Source organism: Leuciscus leuciscus, assembly GCF_965113295.1.
Source record: "Leuciscus leuciscus genome assembly, chromosome: 22".
In the NCBI taxonomy this organism is placed as follows: Eukaryota; Metazoa; Chordata; class Actinopteri; order Cypriniformes; family Leuciscidae; genus Leuciscus; species Leuciscus leuciscus.
Window position 1 is genome coordinate 7,505,881 of NC_138746.1, and position 20,814 is coordinate 7,526,694.

General features: G+C 38.0%; 1 protein-coding gene across 8 annotated transcripts in view; it reads left to right on the forward strand.

Annotated features, from left to right (window-relative positions):
• kcnma1a (potassium large conductance calcium-activated channel, subfamily M, alpha member 1a) overlaps positions 1-20,814 on the forward strand; it is a 180,963-nt gene that overhangs the window by 88,121 nt on the left and 72,028 nt on the right. For all 8 annotated transcript variants that reach the window (XM_082153978.1, XM_082153982.1, XM_082153980.1 and 5 more), the window contains exons 4-6: positions 4,053-4,114; positions 16,753-16,846; positions 17,017-17,128. In XM_082153978.1, coding sequence (XP_082010104.1) covers positions 4,053-4,114; positions 16,753-16,846; positions 17,017-17,128 — 268 coding nt within the window. The remainder of the gene's footprint in view (positions 1-4,052; positions 4,115-16,752; positions 16,847-17,016; positions 17,129-20,814) is intronic.

The following is a 20,814-nucleotide window of genomic DNA, read 5'->3' on the forward strand; positions in this document are numbered from 1 at the left end:
TTACAACAGCCTGAGTGATGTTAACATGACACGTAACATGATCCATGTTTGGTCCAGTTATTTTGTGCACAAGCACACAATGAATCATTGTGCCTAATAATACTGAAAAAGAGCTAATCGTTGGTGCAGAACCTGGCCGTGTGTAGAATTACTTCTCAAATAGACCCCTGCCACTGAACTCTTGAGGTAAGCCAGTATAGTTCTCCACTGTTGGATACACAAACACCCTTTCTGGCAGCTGCAGTTTCCAGTCTTTAATGTTTGAGATGTCCATTCTCCGGCCAATAGCCCTTTGGCCCTTAAGGGTCAAGAAGGGCCATTCACCTTACACCACACAAAAAGATACTTTTCCATTCACCTCGAAACTCAACCTCGGACAGTGACAGGACTTGTTCCATTTCCAGGTTTAGAGTGCCTAGAGTGTTCTTTGACACGCTTTTCAAGACAAGTTTGATTGTGTGCTTTATTTAACCAGTACGGTACAAGAGGTTGTGTTCGATTGGTAATATAGTCACGGCTTAAGTTGTTAGCAGTGGCGGCTGGTGATAATTATTTTTGGGGGGCGCTTTTTTTGTGTGTGTTCAAAATTCACTTTATAAAAGACCCATATTTCTAACTTTCATTCATGGGGATAACATGGATAATGTTTCATGGTTTAGTGTAAACTTTTTGCCCATATTTTGTAAAATGTAGTTTTAAAAGTAAAAAAATGATAATTTTAGCTACTAGATGGCTATAGAGCTCCACTATATGCTATTTGACTAACTGAAAGATATCTTTTCACAAGATTTTCCAGTTGGATTCATATCTAAATATTATGAAATCACAATTCTAACAATAAAAATGTTTTTTTTTGTACTGACATTTTTTTTTTTTCAAATAATGTTACATTATGATTAGAATCAAACCTGAAAAAGATAAAAGTTGAAATTTTAGAGTTTATAATTTATTTCAATCATCTTTTTTTCATATAATTTTACAAAATGTGATCTACACTTCAGTTACTAACTGTAACAGAACAGATATGTACAGTTAGATTATATATTGAGTACAAATACATGACATGAACAATGCAATGAATTGAACAGTATAACAAATAAGCAAATAAAGCCAGCCACCTCCGTTTCTCATAACAAGCGCTGGGTGAAGCGCTGGGTGTAGCTTCGTCCTCTGTCACTGGCCTGCTGCTGGATCTGTAAATCGGGTTGGTCCGGTCGGACCCTTTATCCTTTTTTTTCTTCCAGCGAACGCCTTGTGAAAGGTTTTTTTTTCTTCTTCTTTTTTTGTAAATCAGTGACAGAATTTGATTTAACTTCTGCCATTCTCTCTACGAAAATGATCAGCCTAGCAAGGTTCAGACGGAGTCGGAGTGACGGTGTCGCCCGCGCACTCGCACCATGACTCGCACTCGCAGTAGTGGCAAAGAGCGTTGAGTTGAATGGCAGGTGACGAGAACCAATCAGATTGGATAAAATAACATGTATCCAATTCTGATTCGCCAGGGACGCAGCGACCTGCGTCCGGAGGAGAATCTTTAAGAAACCAATTAGAGACCAGCTTCAGGTCACATGCTGCCCGAAAATTTGAGGACTCCATATTTGTCCGGCGTCCCTCTCACATGAAACCGCATGAAACTTATTGAAAAACATAATAAAGAAAATAGTTTACCGATTAAAGCCAGTTTTTATTAAATGCCGAGGCTCTTACTACTTGCATTGTATTTCATTTTTTATTTTTATTTCATTTTTATTTCATTTTTGTATACATGTATATTTCTGGAGTTCTGATGGGGGCGGCGCCCCAGCGCCCTCTATTGACAAGCCGCTACTGGTTGTTAGCCTGGCCTAGGATGCCTGGTTTTTGAAAACAGTTACTGTGTAAAAGAACACATTATTTATTAAAATATTATTTATTACGGCAATTTCATGAGGTGCCAAATATGTAAACGGTCACAGTGTTGTTCTATGCGTGGTGTCCAGTGGGTGAACATGATTTCACCAAGTACAACATGCTCCTCTATCAACATCTTTGTTGATCCTGAAACAACATTACAATCAATCAACCAATCAGTTTTGAGGGACCAGTTTAGGCTTAGAACAAGGGTTAGGTAATCACACATCAGTTATTCACCTATAATTTCCCTCTGATTTTAGAGATAAGTAATGGATAGGGTTAGGTTTAGGGGCAAGGGTTAGGGCTAAAATTTCAAATAGGAATGTTGTTCCAGGATTAACATATCTTACTTGGTAAAATCACATTGAACATGTGCAGTGATGGTGAACATGTTTCAAGTCATAGCTCTCATAAACTGTGTATTTCTGCATAGCTGGAATGCTGTATTGTCCAGTCAGAAGCCAGCACAGAAACTATGCATTTTATTATAAGATTTTAGCTACATTTTAGCTAGACTGGTTTTTTTTTTGGTTTTTTTCATGCTTAATTGCTTATTGTAAACACTGATAGACTGTTCATTATTTTCAGTATGGAAAGCGTGGATTAGAGATCTGAAACAAGAAGTTGCTTTAGAAGCGACCTCATTTAGTAGACTCAATAAGAAACAACAGTATAAATCTCATCATATTGCTTTTTCTTTTTCTTTTTTTTTTGCTGTGCAGGGATTTTAAACTAATATGGTAGTCTGCCAAAAATCTACTTACTGGGTACTCCACATCTCTGCTCTTGAATCACAAGTGTTGCGCAACTCTGCCTTTTCTTTGGTCTGCAGTTCAGATGCTATATTTCAGACACATGTATACCGTGTATTTCGTTCAGTTTCTAAAGAATGTTCTAAAGAATAACAAGTCTGTTATTCAAAGAAAACTATAGCTTTTGCATAGTATTTAAAAAAAAAAATCAAACAGGTCCTAATTGGTAGCATCACAAATTCTTTTGCTCACATAGGCTACACCACCACAAGTTCAAGTTAGCTGCAGGATTACCAGTGGCTTTTTATCAGACCGTTATTGTGGGACTGACAGGAAATTGTTGTGAATAGAGGCGGATGATGGAATTGAGACACGTTGCATGCAAGACTCAAACCTGTGTTCCTCATATAAGCACCACAGTTGAACATGCTGGGGTCATGTACTCTGCTGCCACATTAAATGTGATATGTAATTGTTACTAGGCACGTTCTATATATCAGCATAGACAGATTACAGCAGAATGTCTGAACGCCTCACTGACAAATGAGTTATACTAATAGTGACATTATCCCTGGTACTAGTGAATGTTTTTATAGAGCGGCTACAGTATTATATGGTTATGGTTGTATGAATAATATAGTTTGATATGGTTAGTGCACAGAAAATCATGTAATTATTTTGTAAGGGTGGTGATGAGTTTGTACAGATTTTCTCCTTTCTTTGATTTATCTTATATTGCTCTTTCCAACTTGGTTGTGGTTGACACACAGTCTGAGAGTAAATGCACTTGTCTTACACTTTTGCTGGGTGTATATGCATATGTACTACTCCACCACACACCATAACAAAGCAGCCATTTGATAGCAGCTGTCTCGATATCACCTGATATGGTCATAGCGTACTGTATATCTCACATGCAGCGGCCCAGAAAAGATCAAGTGTTTTGACCTCAGGAGCTTTGTGCTCCACACACCCCTCTCCTGCTAGCACAGGGGCTTCCCTATTTTCAGAGCGTCAACATTATGAGTACGTACAGTAAGTGTAAGCCTGTGATTTGCACAAGCCTATACACACTGTTCCTTTGTAAAGCCTGTGTGGTGTGAAAGCATCCAATACCATTCAAAGGTTTGGAGTCAGTAAGACTTTTTTTTTGTTTTGTTTGATTAATTTATTCAACAAGGACACACAGGTTTGAGACACAGCCTGATTTGGTGAGATCACTTACAGTTTTATGGCATTTTCTGTTTATTACGTCTCATCCACATGTAATATGGGCAGAAATAAGTTGTGCTCATTGCTGAACAGCTCCAGGATTAATCTGTTCTCTGTAAGTGGTACTGTTCTCAGTGGACCTTCACTAATGATATCTTTTCCCTTTCTCTCTTTTCTTTTTCTCTCCCCCTCAAGGTGGTGTTGGTCTTTGCACTCAGCATCGGAGCTCTGGGAATATACTTCATAGATTCTTCGGAGTGAGTACTATTCTGATTTAACAACTCTCGCCTGAATTATTTATGACTCAAAAGCCTTAAACACAGATATTAAATAATGAGTTCTTAGAAATAAGTAATTTCCTTTGCCTCATTTCACTAAAGGAACTTTTCATGAATGGGAGTCAAAATTGAACAAAGGGATGGTTATCCTTCATAAAAGGATTTTGTACAGCTCAAGAGGCCAAATACATTTTAAATGTGAAATCTTTTAGTTGATACTAGTACAGTATATATATGGTCTGCAATTTATTCTTATTACTAAAATGTGATACTTTGAAAGTATGAAAGTTAAATATCATTTTGTGATTATTTTACTTTCTAGCAATAAATATTAAATAAACTTAAAAATGTTTTTCAAACATAATAATCAAACATAAAGTAAAACAATATGTTACAATCTGTAACTCTTGCAGATTTAGCTTTGGCTTTAATAAATCAAGATATCAGTAGGAAGGAACAAATGTTGATTTGTAAACTAAAATTTCCCAAACATTAAATAAATCGTTTTAATTTTGTTTCTTACAAAAATGTTGATAAGCAGGTTGAACTGTTGCGCTTGAAGAATGCAGTAAATACTACAATTTGTTTTAAAATTGATACACCTGCAGGTCATGATTTCTGTGCCATGCATGCACCTCCAAAAGTTTATCATTAGGAGTACAAGGCACAGATGGTAGCAGGCAGAGCCGATCCTGACCTCCCTGGGGCTCTAAGCAGAATTCTGTTAAGGGGCCCTCCTACCTGACCCATGAGTCATGTAAACCATTTGCCATTGCCACAGAGTCACACCTGACACCCCAGTGCTCCCACTCCTTTTACTACTAATGAAAATGTAATTCCTGATATCAGAAATATACATTGTTACTAGAAAAAGTACATTCTTAATATCAAGAATTCACATTTTAAATAGTACAAATGTAATTTTTGATATAAAAAATGCATCCTGTGAATGAATAAAAGCTAAAATTGCTTGTCATAGCATGTCACTGTGTTTTAAATGATAAAAGCAATACTTGATACTTGATGGTTATTCTTTACTGTGGGATTTGCATCCATATTGACCAGTATGTCCAGCCAATCAACATTTTAAATGCAATATACTTTATAAATCAATAGCCAATGTCACTACATTGGTTTCCATCTTGCTTTATTACAGAGTTGTAACTAACTTTATATTTTAGATACAACTATAATCATTGTCTTATTTTAAAAGTATGTGCGCCTATAATGAGGAGTGCCATCACACTCATATTGTACTGGTCCCCACAGATGTTTTGCTTAAAAGTGCACGTGCATATGGACGCATGTTAACGTGCGACGTGGTTATCTTTTCCGAGCTGCAGTTTATAAACAAACACCGTTGCCCTTTGTCGTTTATCAAACGTAATAAATAGTTGTATTTCACTCTCACTTTTTTTTTGTCAGGCACAAAGTCACAGAACACAGCCCTGGAAGTGGCCGGCATTAGCAAGCAAGACACAGAAAGACCAAAATATGCCCTGCCCAGCTGGGTTAGCAAGACAGACAGACTAGAGATAGATGCACATCAACTTAACTTTACTGTTCTTTGCTGACATCAAACTTGGAGAGGAGAGAACACAAGTCTGCCTGATTGCTGATTGCATGGTTTTTTTCTCTCTCTTTTTCGTGACCAGAAGGATAGTTCAGCTTAATTTTCTCATCTATGTTGTAAACTTTGATTGACGCGCTTTGACACGAGGGGGAGCCGGGGCCTCGAGTAATTTGCGGGGCCCTACGCAACTTGCGTAGTGTGCGTATATGGCTGATCGGCTCTGGTAGCAGGGCAGACTATAGTGTTAAGGTACTATTTTCCCATATAGATAATAATACGATATTAATGAACTCTACATTCATTGGTACTGTTAAGGGTACCATTATATAATTCAGGGTTTTGTTTTCTTTCCTCTGTAATGTTGGAGTTTAAAGACTCAGTGTGGTGGGATTATTTTGTCAATGAAAACTAAGCAGGCCAGTTTCCATGGTTACATTAGCAGAGCATCTCTGCCACCCACCCTTCTCCACTATGCTCCCTAGAGAAAGGTGTGCTGTTAGCTGTTGCCCAGGAAACCAGGTATCATAGTTTTCATTTTCATCTTTGCTCAAAGTAGTTACAAATGTACCGACCAATATGCATACATTTACATCAGTAGTTGTATAATAAGTGAAAGTGAATCGATATGATGCGGCATGTAAAAAGCCAACACGTGCCGTTTAAATCTAAGCTAGGCACCCAAATGAGCATGTGTACGTCTCATTTGTAAGTCGCTTTGGATAAAAGCGCCTGCTAAATGAATAAATGTAAATGTGTATGGTCTTGCATATAAAGTCTTACAATACAGCCTGTGTGTGCCTAGACGGACTGTCACAGCATGCTGAGGCATGATGGGAGATTTTAATCCCTATAATGCACGGATCAGGGTGGTAAAGGACGCGGAGGGATGGGCAAGCCTCTGTGTTTATGCATCATTCAGAAAAACCTTGATCTGGCTCGTCTTTTACAATGCATGTTTTCATATTACAGCTTAGAGTCAGCAGCTTCCTCATTTGAGTGCATATGTGAGACAGACGATGAACAGATTTAGATGAGGTGAATTCAGGGTTCCTGCAGGATTCTGTTTTTACATTTTTGCAAAGCCTCGTAGTTTTGTTGGACCTCATTGTTAGCTAAACAATATACAATGCTAAAAAAAAATATTTAAAATGATTTACTGTTGCAAATATATTGTTTTAACTGCACTTTTTTAATATAAATAGATTTGTTTTAAAATACTTACAAAGCCTTTTTTATTTATTTATTTTTTATAGTTGGACATGACAGTCCAGTCCAGTGCCTTTAAGCGAACGAGATTCTTTATTTTTTTTACATTCGTTTGAATTTACATCTTACATCATACAATTATCACTCCATTGGTTATTCTAAATCTAAATGAACTTTCCTTCATTCTACCGAGTAGCCTACCGCTCCTGCCCCGCCCCACTCTTAGAGCGGCATTGGTCTTCATGTAAAACACCCTGATGTACATCCAAAAATGTCATCAAAATGAATAAAACTATCCGGGCATGAATACAAAAGATGACGACTTTTACTGCTGGTGATGACTAATGATTTGAATGCCCGACACGTGCTTCTAAAAGGGTAGGCTTATGTATATGTGTGTGTGAGAAGGCAGAGAAGTAATATGGCTCACCTTATTGCGTGCGTAATATTTATATATGCCATTTATTAATATTTAGAATATTTAGAACCACTACGAAGAGCTGTGCATGCACAAGTGGCGGGATTTCGGGTGTACGAGCAACGCTTGCACACTGTCGCTTTGCTTGCTTGGCTTTCATTGGGCGGAAATAATGAATATATTTGAATCTTTTTATATCATGCTGCTGCTTGCCTGGTTGAGGACTGCCGCTCTATACTGTTTTGTGAATTGGTGGCTCTTCAGTTTGGCAAACTGACTGACAGCCCAGTTTAAGTTGTCCTGTCACATCTATTGTCCGTGGTCTCAGTCAGGTTTTTTTTTTTTGCAGACACACGATGTCCTGAATTCACTAGCATTGCAGTGTGGGTGGACTCCAGATCAAAGAGCCAAACTGAGTGATCTAGATCTGTTTTTGGACTGGAGTTGTTATCAGATTGGACATCTCTCTAATCATTTCTGTTGGGAGGCTGAACAGTGCTGCATGAATGATAGTCATATAGACACTTTAGGCTCTGTTAAAATTGCGACAGACAGTGCTGTGACACCTCAAACAGTGCGGCGGTTTACCCACGACTGAGCAGTTGAGTGATAGTAGTGCTTACCTGGAAGGATGTTTTTCTGGTCTTCAACCTTTATCTGGCTTTTTCTCTTGGCAGAGACTGAAGATGGAAGATGCTTGTTGCATTTAAAGGTTTTATAATACATTTCCATATACTTATTTACACACTTTGCAATTCTATTTAAATATATACACCATCACAATATATACACAAAGGTAAGGTAAGGGTAAGATTTCTTTTAATGTTTCTTATGCTCACCGAGGCTTCATTTATTTGATTAAATATACTGTAAAACAGCAATACTGAGAAATGTTATTAGAAACTACTTTTCTATTTTCGAATATTTAAAATTTAACTTATTCCTGTAATGCTGAATTTTCAGCAGCCGTTATTCCAGTCTTCAGTGTCACATTATCCTTCAGAAATCATTGTAACTTCAGCTTTGGTTGAAGTTAAAGGAATGTTTGAGAAAGTCAGTGAAAGTCAGGAAGTCATGAAAGTCAGTGGAGTCCAGTGGTATTTTGGACCCCAATTACTTTCATTATTATTTTATGTTCCACTGAAGAAAGTCATACAGGTTTAAAATGGCATGACAGTGAGTAAGTGATGATTTTTTTCATTTTTGAGTTAACTATCCCTTTAGCATCATATTTGTATATATTAATACCCGAGACCCCAGTTGAAGATGGTATAGATAGAAGACTATCTAAGACTAAGAGAATGTGTGTGTGCACGCATGTGTTTTGTTGGTTGCCTGTGTCTTTCCCACCCGGTTCAGGTCCAGATCAGGTTGTGACAGCAGGGTTGTGTGCTGTGATGTGCTCTTAATGATCTACATCACGTTTGGCTCTAGAGTTACCGCCTGAAGTCCTGGCAGCTGAAACCTCCACTGCTGCTGTCCTCACCAGAGAGAGATGTGTGCAACCGGCATGCAGGTTCTCACCCTCTGAGCTTCTCATTTGACCTGCCGTACCGCGTGACTTAAGCGTTAATGGTCTAGATAATGGATCATTACGACTCATTTACGCTGCTAATTATCGCAACTGTTCAAAAATGTCTGGAACAAACCACACGTCTTTCTCTTGATCTGGCCTCTTGCACATGTAAACAGGGAACAACGGCACGTCGAATGCATCTCTCAAATGCTCGCACAAACAGACAACGTAATCGTCTGTTAAAAAAGCCATCAGTAGACATCTAAAGTGGGACATTTTGAGTGATTTTGAGCTGATGGTTACTCCCTAAGGTAACTCAAAATTTGATGAAGGGTGAAAGCAGCAATTGCAGACAGGAGTAGAGGGGGAGGGGTTATTTTTTCATCGCCTTAGTGCACACGTCAAGCTTTCGGGGAGGCATTTCACTCAACGCTGTAGATGCACAGCTCTCTCTAGTGGCCAACTACCACCCTCCCCTGAGTTTCTAATCCTTCTTTTGTGCAAGGAGTCACTTTTCAGGACACTATGTCTTTTGGTCAGACTGATCCGCTGTTCAGGCGCTGAGTGAAAAGACTTTTCTGTGGAGACGGAGTGTTTTGTTGCATGACTGTGTTGAAAGAAGCCAGTTGCAATAAACCTACTGTATAGCACAATGCCGGTGCCTGATGCCCTGGCATTATTAGTGGAGTTGGCTGTAGCAAGCATCATCCAACATCCTAACAACCAACTACAAACACTGCATCAACCACCCCGAATATAGCAACCACATAACAATGCCCTGTAAACCACTAGTAGCAACCTATCAACCACCCAGAAAACCCTAAAACTGTTCTATCATTATTAGCCACACAGAACACCTTAGCAACCACATTAAAATGGCATATAATTCATCCAAAATAGCATGGCAACTACCTAAAAATGCCTATCAACCACTCAGAAGACCTTAGGAACCAAATACTATAGTACATTTACATGAAGATCAAGTAAAAATGCATCATATAATAATGCTGTGTTGTAGGTTTGTTTCAACACTTCTTAACATTGTGGTTTCATTGTCATATTTTAAATGGGAACAGTCTGTACTTTTCCCCCTAGACTACAGTGACTTTTTTTAGGGACTGAACAATGAAGCAAGAAATATGTAGGGCAACAACAGGGGAAGCTCTCCTTCAAGGGATGCCTTTTATTTTGTGTCCCACTTATGACATTTTTAGGTGATCAGCGCTCTAGCGCAGTGAATCCTCAGCACTGATAAAGGGGCACAGAGATATGGCTTAGTGAATTTATTTATGCGGTAAGGTCAGAATAAATTACTTGCTTGGTTATATGAATGGATGCTTCTATATACAGCTCCTAGGCTGAGCTGTATTAACCTGGAAAAGCTTTAGGACACTATGCTGTGAAAGGGCAGGGAAATACACGACCTGTTCACTGAGAAGCCACAGAAATAAATATCCTGGCACTGCATTGCAGGGATGAATAATCCACCCAGTTTAATTCTAGTGCAGCGTCCCTACGCTTTGAAAATCTCCCACACACCAGCAGCTTGTTCTTTATAGAAAGAGAGGAGGAGAAAGAGAGACATTGGCAGGTCATGTTCTCCAAGATTGTGATACATGCCTGTGTTTGAAATTCAGTATCAGGTTTCAAAAACATATGAAGAGTTCAGATGCAAAAGCCTCTAAGTGCCATCTAAAATTTTCTTCTAGAATGAACATTTTTATCAAGCTCGTATATTTAAGTTCAGTAATTTCACTTAAATGGCAATGAAAATTTTCTATGAATTTTCATTTAAGTGAAATTACTGAACTTAAATATACGAGCTTGATAAAAATTATCATTCTAGAAGAAAATTTCAGATGGCACTTAGAGGCTTTTGCATCTGAACTCTTCATATAGACCTCTAATAATGCATTACAGCAGATGACAAAATATTAAAGGGTTAGTTAGCCCCACATTTTTTATTTTGTCATGTCTTTCCAAACCCGTAAGACTTTCATTCATCTTCGGAACACAAGATCTTTTTGATGAAATCTAAGAGCTTTCTTTCCCTCCGTTTACAGCTGCGCAACTATCACTTTGACACTTCAAAAAGATCATAAAGAGTTCAACTGTAAAACTAATCCATATGAATTGATCGGTTTAGTCCTAATTTTCTAACGAGACTCGATCAATTTATATGATGAACAGATTTAATTTAGCCTTTTATTAGTTCTATATCTCTCTGGCCTGAAGTAGAACACTGACAGATTCTTCAAGCTTTCTTTCACTGCTAATGTGGCCACATTGTCAATGTCATTCCCTTCCATAGGGATGGAGGTTTTGCTCTGCCCAGTTATGACTCTGCAGATTTTTTCAGTAATAAGGTCTTATCACTGAAAGGAAAGCCTTGATGGGGTCTGTGTTTTCCAGAGACGAGTTCTCATAGAGGGCAGGAAAGCAGTTTAAAACGCTGAGGCCAGTGTGACCTCTTTTTGAGGAGGGGTTAATCAATAAGAAGACAAGAGATGCCGTTTCAATTCGCATGCCTCTCTTTATCTTGCCATTCGTTTTTTGTGAGAATTGAGTTATGAATGTGGGAGGCAGGCTCTGCAGTGCCGTTTGCTCCATGCGTGTATTTGTATTTAGTAGAACCGGATGGAAATTCTCAAAAATAATCAATGTGATGCTTTGAAGATTAGCTAGTCCTCTGAGCATTTCTCCTGCTTGAACAGAGAATTGTTTGAACACGCTGCCATGACTATCGCTGCAAATATCAACTGCAGCTCCTAAACAAATTTTAGTCTCTCATCTTCCTTGCTTAGAGCTTTCACTTCCTCCTGTTTTCATTAAGAGGTTAGTGCTTTGTGTGTTTTCCTATTTTAGAAGCACATGCAGAGAGCTCCTCAGGGAGGAATTAAAACAGAAACGCTATTTTTAGACCCCCGACTGAGGTTTTAGCTGTCCGGTGCCCTTGCAGGTGCTAAATCATTCTTATTTTAGAAATGATGCCTTGGCCTAAATCAGTTACTGTTGTATTAACCTAGACCTGCTGTGTGCCTCACCATCACCGACTCCGACGGCTCAAGCATTCAATCTGTCGCCTTTTTTCTTTTGCCATCAACCTTAATTTTTGTACTGTTTAAGCAGAGCTCTAGTGTGCACTGATAGTGATTAATAGTTTGTTTTTGACATAATGGGACGTTTGGGCCCATGAACACACGGGGTGTTTTTCAGGATACACATTCATTCTGTTCCCTTTCTGAATGAGTGCCAAAGTGCAGCATCTTTGTAAAAGAAGATGATGAAGACACATACTGTAGCTAGCCTGAAATAGCCCACTGCGTTCGTCCCTCAGGGCGGCATAGTTCTGTGCACATTGACATTGCTGTATGTCCTCCGCAGGCAGGCACTCGATTAGCAACTGGGGCCACCTAGTGTTAGATGGAAGCTCAGGAGCGCCTGAGCACTGTTTACCACATTATTAGTTGGCATAGCATGCTTTCAGCTGACCTCAGAGCAGCCCACATCTCTATAAGGTCCTGGGAAAGTGTCATCTTATGGCCCAGGCAGTCAAGAATGACATTCAGGTCTTAAGATTTCTGAGCAGGGATACTTTCTGCATGGATGCCACATGGCAGGAGATCTCTTGTAATTGCAGAGTGTGAAGTGACAGTGAGCTCAAGGATCAGGCGCTTTGTGTTTCACAGCGTACATGTGTTGACGGTTGTGCATTTTGAGACACCGCTAATTGTAACTTGATAGAAACCTCTTCCTGACATTAAAGGGATAGTTCACCAAAATAATGAAAATTTGCTGTAAATTTACTCTCAGGCCATCCAAGATGTAGGAGTCTGTTTTTCTCCAGAACAGTAAAGAATTTGTTTTGCTGAAACCGTGGTCCTTGGTGATTCATATAATGTCAATGGCTACTGTTACTTCAAGAGTAAAGAAAAAACATATACAGGCAAAACAATTAATACCTCTGGCTCCTGACGATACATTGAGGTCTTATGAAGTGAAACGATTGGTTTGTACAAGAAACTGAACATTATTTACAAAATGATTACCTGTAATCCACTGCCTCGGCAAATGGTCCTGAGCGCGTTCACGGCAGTCTGGCACCGAGCTTCCTGTCACATAATGACATGCACGGGAGCTCAAACGTTGGGAATCTGTGAAAAGTCAATCTTAATTTTTTATATAGGTTACGGCATCCAGGATAAGCACAATTAAATACCATTTTGACGAACAATACAACAGATGTGTCCTCCCTCTCTGTTTTATACATATTGAAATGTTCTGGTCCAGTCGTGCTGGCAAAGTTAATCGATCAGCTTGGTCATCTGCATTTTCCGGATCAGATTCGGGCTCGAATTGATAAGGTAGTACGACATTATCACCTGTCATTATTGTGTTGGGAGCTGATGTTCCAAATATGGTAAGGGGCGTGACATTTCTGTCACACGCTTAATGTTTTTGGGCCAATCACAATGCACTGGATCGCTGGCCAATCAGAGCACACTGCACGGCCAATCAATGCAACGATGAGCTTTGTAAAAATCGATGCGTTTCAGAAAGGCGGGGCATACAGGAGCAACAATGTACAGTTTGTACACAAAAAGTTTTGCATAATTGCAAATTATGTATTAAATTACTGCATAATTTATAAATTAAATATAGATCAATCCTTATTAAAGCTACAAATGTTATTCAGTCAAGAGCAGTGAGTGCTTTTCTCTTTTTCTTTTTTTGTTTGAGGTTTATTAGACAGCTGTCACTTTAAAGACCTGCCGCACATGACACGGATCTGCCACGCGTCCCATTTTCTCACAACTCTTTACGTTCATTTAAGACTTCATTCAACTAATTTAAGACTGTACTTGCGAGGATACTTAACAAAACTGTTATTTTGGCATAATTTTGCGTGTTTTTGTCCGTTCAAGCTCAGTCTGAAGGGGCTTTCTGTGTGCACGAGTCATGTGTGCATGTGTCACACAGACAGGAGATTCGCAGACGCACACCAGCAGGGCCGTGCAGAGACCTCTGGAGGGGCAGGTGCTCAAAGTATAAAAGGGGGCACATGGAACAAGGCTTTAAATAGGGCTGTGCTCAAAATATCAATACAGCAATATATCAATATGGATGATTCTGTATCGATACGGCAGCAAATGCATTGATGCAGTTTTGAAAAAGAAACAGAACAGAAAAGACTAATTTTAAGTTTAAAAGTGAAAAAAATTAAATAATTATGTGTACATATTAATAACTCTGGGATTAGAAACTGAAGTATCTTAAGTTGCCCCAACCTGATGGCTTTTCCTTCTCTGTTCTAGCCTACAGAATAATAAAGAACAGCTGTTATAGTAAACTGTGTAGGACAAAATCAACGTGGCCCACGTTTCGTACAGTACAGTATAGTTTTATTTAATGCCGTGTCAGCATCTGTGGCTACTTTCATGGCATAAACTGATTTACAAAAATACAAGAGTTACATTTATACAATGAAAATAAAAACAAAGCAAACAGAAAAAAATACAGCACTTAATACTTTACAATATTTTTAACATTAATGTGATACCTGTTCTGGTAAATTCTTACTAAAGTCCTTAAGTGAGTTTGCTGCCTTTGCTGTTGTTACTGCTGCTGCTGCTGATGATGATACTGCTGGAGTTGATCTAAGACTGTAGACATTAAAACAAACATATAGGAGATATATTAGCTGATTAAACCATTTTTATGTGACCATGACAAGATGTAAAGATAGCTGACAGTGTTTGGAACTGGCTCACTAGCTCACTGACCTGCTGTAAAGCTGCAGATTCTGCCCAGGCTGCTAGGGGAGATGTTCACAGAGGCTGCTCCGCTGCTGCACACAAAACATAAGATACTGGTAAGCCTTACCAGTGTTGTGATCATTTTTAAGGCACTCTACGTTTTTTAAATAAATATTGTAATAATAATAATAGTTTAAAGTAGCCTATAAATAACATAAAAAGACCAGACCCCTCGACACCCGTGAAACTTTTCTCCCTAAACAGCAAGCTAACGTAACTTCTACAGCCTACACACAGACAGCAATGTAAACAAAATTTCTGCATGCTCTCTTCACGTCGTTCTTGTAAAATAACAATAATAAGTAAACAAACATCATAAGCACTTCGCTAAAAATGAAACACCACTTACCAGCAGCCGCAGAGTTGAAGATATCCTCTGGTAGTGCGCGTAGCCGCGCGAATTTTAAAAATGCGCGTGCAGCAGCGTGAGGAATCGTCCCGGTTGAGTTCGTCAGGTGAAAGGTCATCATGTGGGTCATTTTATTTACGGATAAATTATTATTCATTAATTTGACTAATAGTTAGATTGGGCAGGCATCCACAAAAGGGCCTTTAATTACAAAAAAAGGAGAGGAAATTTTGCCTTGACAAAAGGGCACTTTGGGCACCAAGGGGCAAAAGGGCAGGTGCTCGAGCACCCAACGCCCCCCCCTCTGCACGTGCCTGCACACCAGTACCGCACTGCGTTCTCTTTTGTGTCTTATAGTGCTTGAATGGTTTAAAAGCATTTGCATTAATAAGAGCATAGTCATTTAATGTAATGCTAGCCAACGGATGATTCAAAAAACGGATGCTGCATTAATTGCTTTAAATATTTTTAACATGTTAAACTGAAAACAGCCCTAATTTTAATACATGTAAATCATTTTCAGATTCACAGACAGTTTTGCTTCATAAGACCTCATTGTTTTGCCTGTATATGTTTTTTTGACTCTCAAAGTCAGAGTAGCCATTGACTTATATTGTATTATATGAATCACGAAGCACCACGGTTTCAGGCAAAACTCTTCTTTACTGTTCTCCTGAAGTAAAAAGTCACTTACATTTTGAATGGCCTAAGGGTGAGCAAATTATTAGCACATTTTAATTTTTGGGTGAACTATCACTTTAAGGCCAAAAGTAGCTAGTTAAACATGCATTATGGGCCCCTTTTCCCTTAATTTGGCTGTCTTTTCTTTAGTTTCATATTATTTATGTCTATTGAATTTCAAGGCTGGTCTCTAAATTACATCCTACATGAGATAATGCCAGTGAAAGGGCAGCACCACATTAACCTCAGCTCAAAGGCTTTTGGTTTATGAAATGAAGCCTTTTAATTAATTGAACCATTCAACAGTTGAGTTAACCATCCCAGTTGTACTGAATAAATCAGAAATGCTGTTATATATTTTATATATATTTAATTCTAACTGATAAAGGCAACTGGTGCTTTAAGACAGTCTTGAGTCATATCAGTGTCTTTCAGCGTTCCTGATGTCTTGACTGAGTGTCAAAATTCTAGAGATGTTTTTAACTTGCTGGGATGCAATGATATATAATGTATTAAAAAGGTATTATAATGCAATGCATTCATGGTACATTATATCATAAGTTGTATTTTCCTGTTAATAATTGTAATTGTCATAAACTATTCATGTTTGTTTTTTCAAGACATCCTGATTTAAAACACGTTTAACTCCAACTAATTTTTTACATTTTATTGTCATTGTACTTCGTACAGAACCAATGTATATAGATACAACCAACTATATATCACTATCATGCAAATGAATATTGTATTATTTATGCAAACTTTTATGTAGGTTATATAAGAGCAGTATATATAAATATATAGTCCGGAAAAGTATGACAAAAAGGCAAATTTGATAATGTTACATGGTGTGTTTTATATTATATGTGCATATTTATAATTAGATTATGTATTTATAATCAGAAAGAAAAGAAAATACATTTTGCCTAAAAAACAAAACAAAACTATTTTTAGGACCATTCAGATTAAGTTTGCATTTTGACTTTATTTCCATGCCAATTAAATCATGAATCTGTTTGAAATTGAATTAACATTTATTTATTTTTCTTTCTCCATAGTCCTATAGAATCCTGTCAGAATTTCTACAAAGACTTCACATTACAAATTGACATGGCATTCAATGTGTTCTTCTTACTCTACTTTGGCCTGCGTGTAAGTACATATTTCATGCTCAACATATTTCTATCACATTCTGCACACCCAGTAATAATTTTTTTGTCACCAATAACTTTTAATGCTTGACCAGACTTTTTTCATTCTAAAATATGATCCCCTTTAAAACGATGTAATATTGACCCATTGTCCATTTCATCATCTTCCAGTTCATAGCAGCCAATGATAAGCTGTGGTTCTGGTTGGAGGTGAACTCAGTGGTGGACTTCTTCACCGTACCGCCCGTGTTTGTGTCAGTTTATCTGAACAGGAGCTGGCTGGGTAAGTCTCCAAACACTCCTCACTCCCCTTTCCCTCTCCTGACCCTCTTGTCAGACCCTGAACCACGGGGCAGCAGTCACAGAAACAGCTCAAACTATAGATAGAGGAGACAAAGGCCAAACTGATGATGAGACCAGGGAAAATGTTTGAACAGGAGATTTTTTTTGATTATTAAGCCAAGCTGCCATGGTTTGTTGTCACTCTCTGTCGTGGGAAACCCAAGAATAGCTACAAAATGTCATGGCTCGGAAATTTGGCAAACTGCAAAGATGGCCGTGTGGCTTATGTGAAGAAAGGATGAGAAGAGTATTAAGAACGTGAGATGACTTTGGGCTTGAATTATGCTGGGATAATAGCATCACCAGGCTTCTCAACCTGCGAGAGGCACACTGACCAACATAAGCCAGAATGGACTAGCTTTTTAAATCTCACCTTTTACAAAAAGGTGAGATTTGGAAGAGGGAAGGTGTACGTTTCTGTATAAGGCTTACTTTTGAGTAGCCAGTGGGGCGAGTAAGCGTCCTCGGTTTGATGGTAATGATTTCCCATCACAATACGTTTGTGTCAAAGTTGGGGTGAGTGACAGGTAAGACACGACTACGGTGTAAAGTGATTGGTGTGTGTTATGTGTGTGTGTGCCTGTGTATCCTGTTTCCAAAGAGGTTAGGAAAACATCTCTGCTTTACACTAGTGAATGTACAGTCAATGTAAACACACTCGTTAATAACCGTTACGCCACCTGTGTCATTGGTGCTTTCCAAAACAACTGTAAAAAGAAAGCCGCCCTTCCTTAAACGCATCAAAAAACAGTAGTTAATAATTAAGTACTTCGGTAGCCAGCTTTAGAGAACTGTCATCTTCTGCCATGGTGCTGTTTGAATAATGCATTAGAAAAGCAGAAGTTCATAAAAAAATGTGTAATTTTAATGGCGTTCCTCCCTACCGAGCCTTTAAATGAAAATCAAATAAAAGCTGCTATCAACATCCCCCTAATAACAGCTGTTTGGCTGAGCGGCATATGTAAACAGATGAGGACTTGCCCGTGCAGTCCAAATGCTGAGGAAGTTTGAGCAGTGAGCTCGTTAAAAGCTCGAAACCATTAGGAGTATAATGGTTTGGAGGCAGACCAATTTTGTAATCAGAGTGTGTTTCCTAACTTCACAGATGTCATTTCACACGTCCACAATTTCTGGCATTGTCGTCTACTATTTACACAACAGCGTTGACACTTGTAGAAGCATCGTGATTAAAATATCTATGGGATGTAGAATTTTAATCAGAAGAAACTAGACTCCAGCTTCAGTTTTCCTTTTCTTAAGCTGTCAAAACCAACTGAAAGAGTTGTGAAAGGTCAAATGAATTTATTATCTATAATAAACAATTGAGATTTGGACAAATTCCCAATTATGCTAAACTTTAAAGGCAGTATATACTCTACACTACCATTCAAAAGGAGTCAGGATATTTTTTTGGAAATATTAAATTGTTTAAAAGTTAAAGTAAAGACAGATTTCTATTTCAAATAAATGCTGTTCTTTAGAATTTTCTATTCTTCAAAGAATTCTGAAATTTATTAGTTTCCACATAAATATGAACTGTGTTCAACATTGATAATAATGTTTCTTGAGGAGCAAATGATCAGAATGATTTCTGAAGGATCATTTGACAGTGAAGAGTGGAGTAATGATGCTGAAAATTCAGCTCTACCATCACATGAATAAATGTTATGTGTCATTTACATTTGATGCACGTTGATGTAATACTGTTTAAAATGTATTCAAAGCTTGTTAAACTCAGCTAGAGCCCTCCAGTGGACAAAACACACTCTGCACCATACCTAGTAAACATGTGAAGTATGGATATGAAACACAGAATGAATGTGCTCCTGGTACTTTTGGGGACATGGTATGGGCCTGTCTTGCAGAATAAAGCCATCTCAAAGACCAAAGAGTGCTCTCACAGAACAGAGAGACAAATTCTCAGACATGATGAAAGACTGTGAAACAGCCGGCATATGAAATCTGGAGCAACATGAGCCACGTGTCCTACACCATCAGCAAACTCTGAATGGAGGGAACTACAGTGGTCATATGTTACATAATGATGATATACAGCAGATCAGAGGTATATTAATCTCAGCGAAAAGAGCTTTTTGAGAACAAACAGCATAATAAACATTGAGGAATTGTCAGGCCCTCGGGAGCAAGCACTGACCAACTATCCTGATCTAAATTTCCACCAGGGCAAATCATAATCAGACCGTTTTATAAAGTGTTTGGTACATTGCTAGTTGTTTGTTGAAACCCTGTTGTAAATGTGTCATGTAACACATATAAACTAAAGCCAAATGTAAGGAAGAAAATTAATGACAAAATGTTTTTGAAACAAAAAAGCTAACTAACTAACCATGCTTGCATTTTAATGCATTGTATTTTTAAGCTTTAAATATTTCAATTCAAAACATTTCACACACATTTCCAAGAACTATTGTATTCCGGTCCCACTCTGTAAAGGAAACTATGATGGATCATAATTAAATCTGCTGTAGGGACTGTCAAAGACCCTGGCACATGAGTGAACCTTGGCTATACCATTCCCGCTCTGAAAATTGGACCTTGATTTAAAGCAATGTTTTGACTAACGCAAAATTTGAAAGGTATGCAGAGACCCTCTTCTGGGAAATAGAAATGAATCTTCTCAAAGCAGTGCAGGAGAATATTTTTAAACACAAGTGTTATGTATGGATTAGCACGAGGCTCTTATACCACACTAGTGTAAGCCTCTTCCAGTTTCTCCAGTCTTACACTAGCTTCCTTCATCTTTGCAATCAATTAACAACACGTACTTGACTCTGAAATGGAGACGTTTTGTTTTGTTAAAGTCCTCTTACAAAAGCTGTGTCGGTCTGGGAAAAGAAGGCATTAATCACAGTGTCTTATGTGAGGAGATCTTGTGCATATTAATAGAGGGTATGTATATAGAGGGAGATTCCTAGGTTCACTCTAGATTTTATTGTTATTTCCAGGGCCATTAAAATGCTCTGCTTCAGTGATGTACTGTAGTCTTTTCCGTACTTCTCTTTTGAAGGGGGGTTTGCCTGAATGACATGTGATAAAGCTTGGAGCTACAAACCATTTTAAACCAAATGAAACATTCTAATTTAGAATTGTGTTAAATACACATTACCGTTCAAAAGATTTTTTTATGTCTTTGAAACAAGTCTCTCATTCTCACCAAAGCTGCGTTTATTTGATAGAAAATACAGTAAAAACACTAGTATAGTGAAATATTATTAGAATTTAAAATAAAGGTGTTCTATGTTTATATATTTTAAAATGTAATGTATTTCTGTCAAGGCAAAGCAGTCTTCAGTGTCACATAATCCTGCAGAAATCAAAATTATTCCACTATTATTTGATGAATAGAAAGTTCAAAAGTTTTTCTCTTTGGAGGTGGACATCATGCGTAACTTTGTTTTTGTTTGCTCGTATGATACATTTGCACCAGGGTTTAAACAAACAAACAAATGTACGCAATAATAATACAAAAGTAAGAAAGTAGTATTTACTAATACCATGTCAGTAGTAGAGTACTTGCATATGTAAGTGGTAACATTCGCAGTGGTCTAATCTATACAACTTTTCATTTTAATAAATCAATTTCTGCAAATGTAATTTAGTAGATGT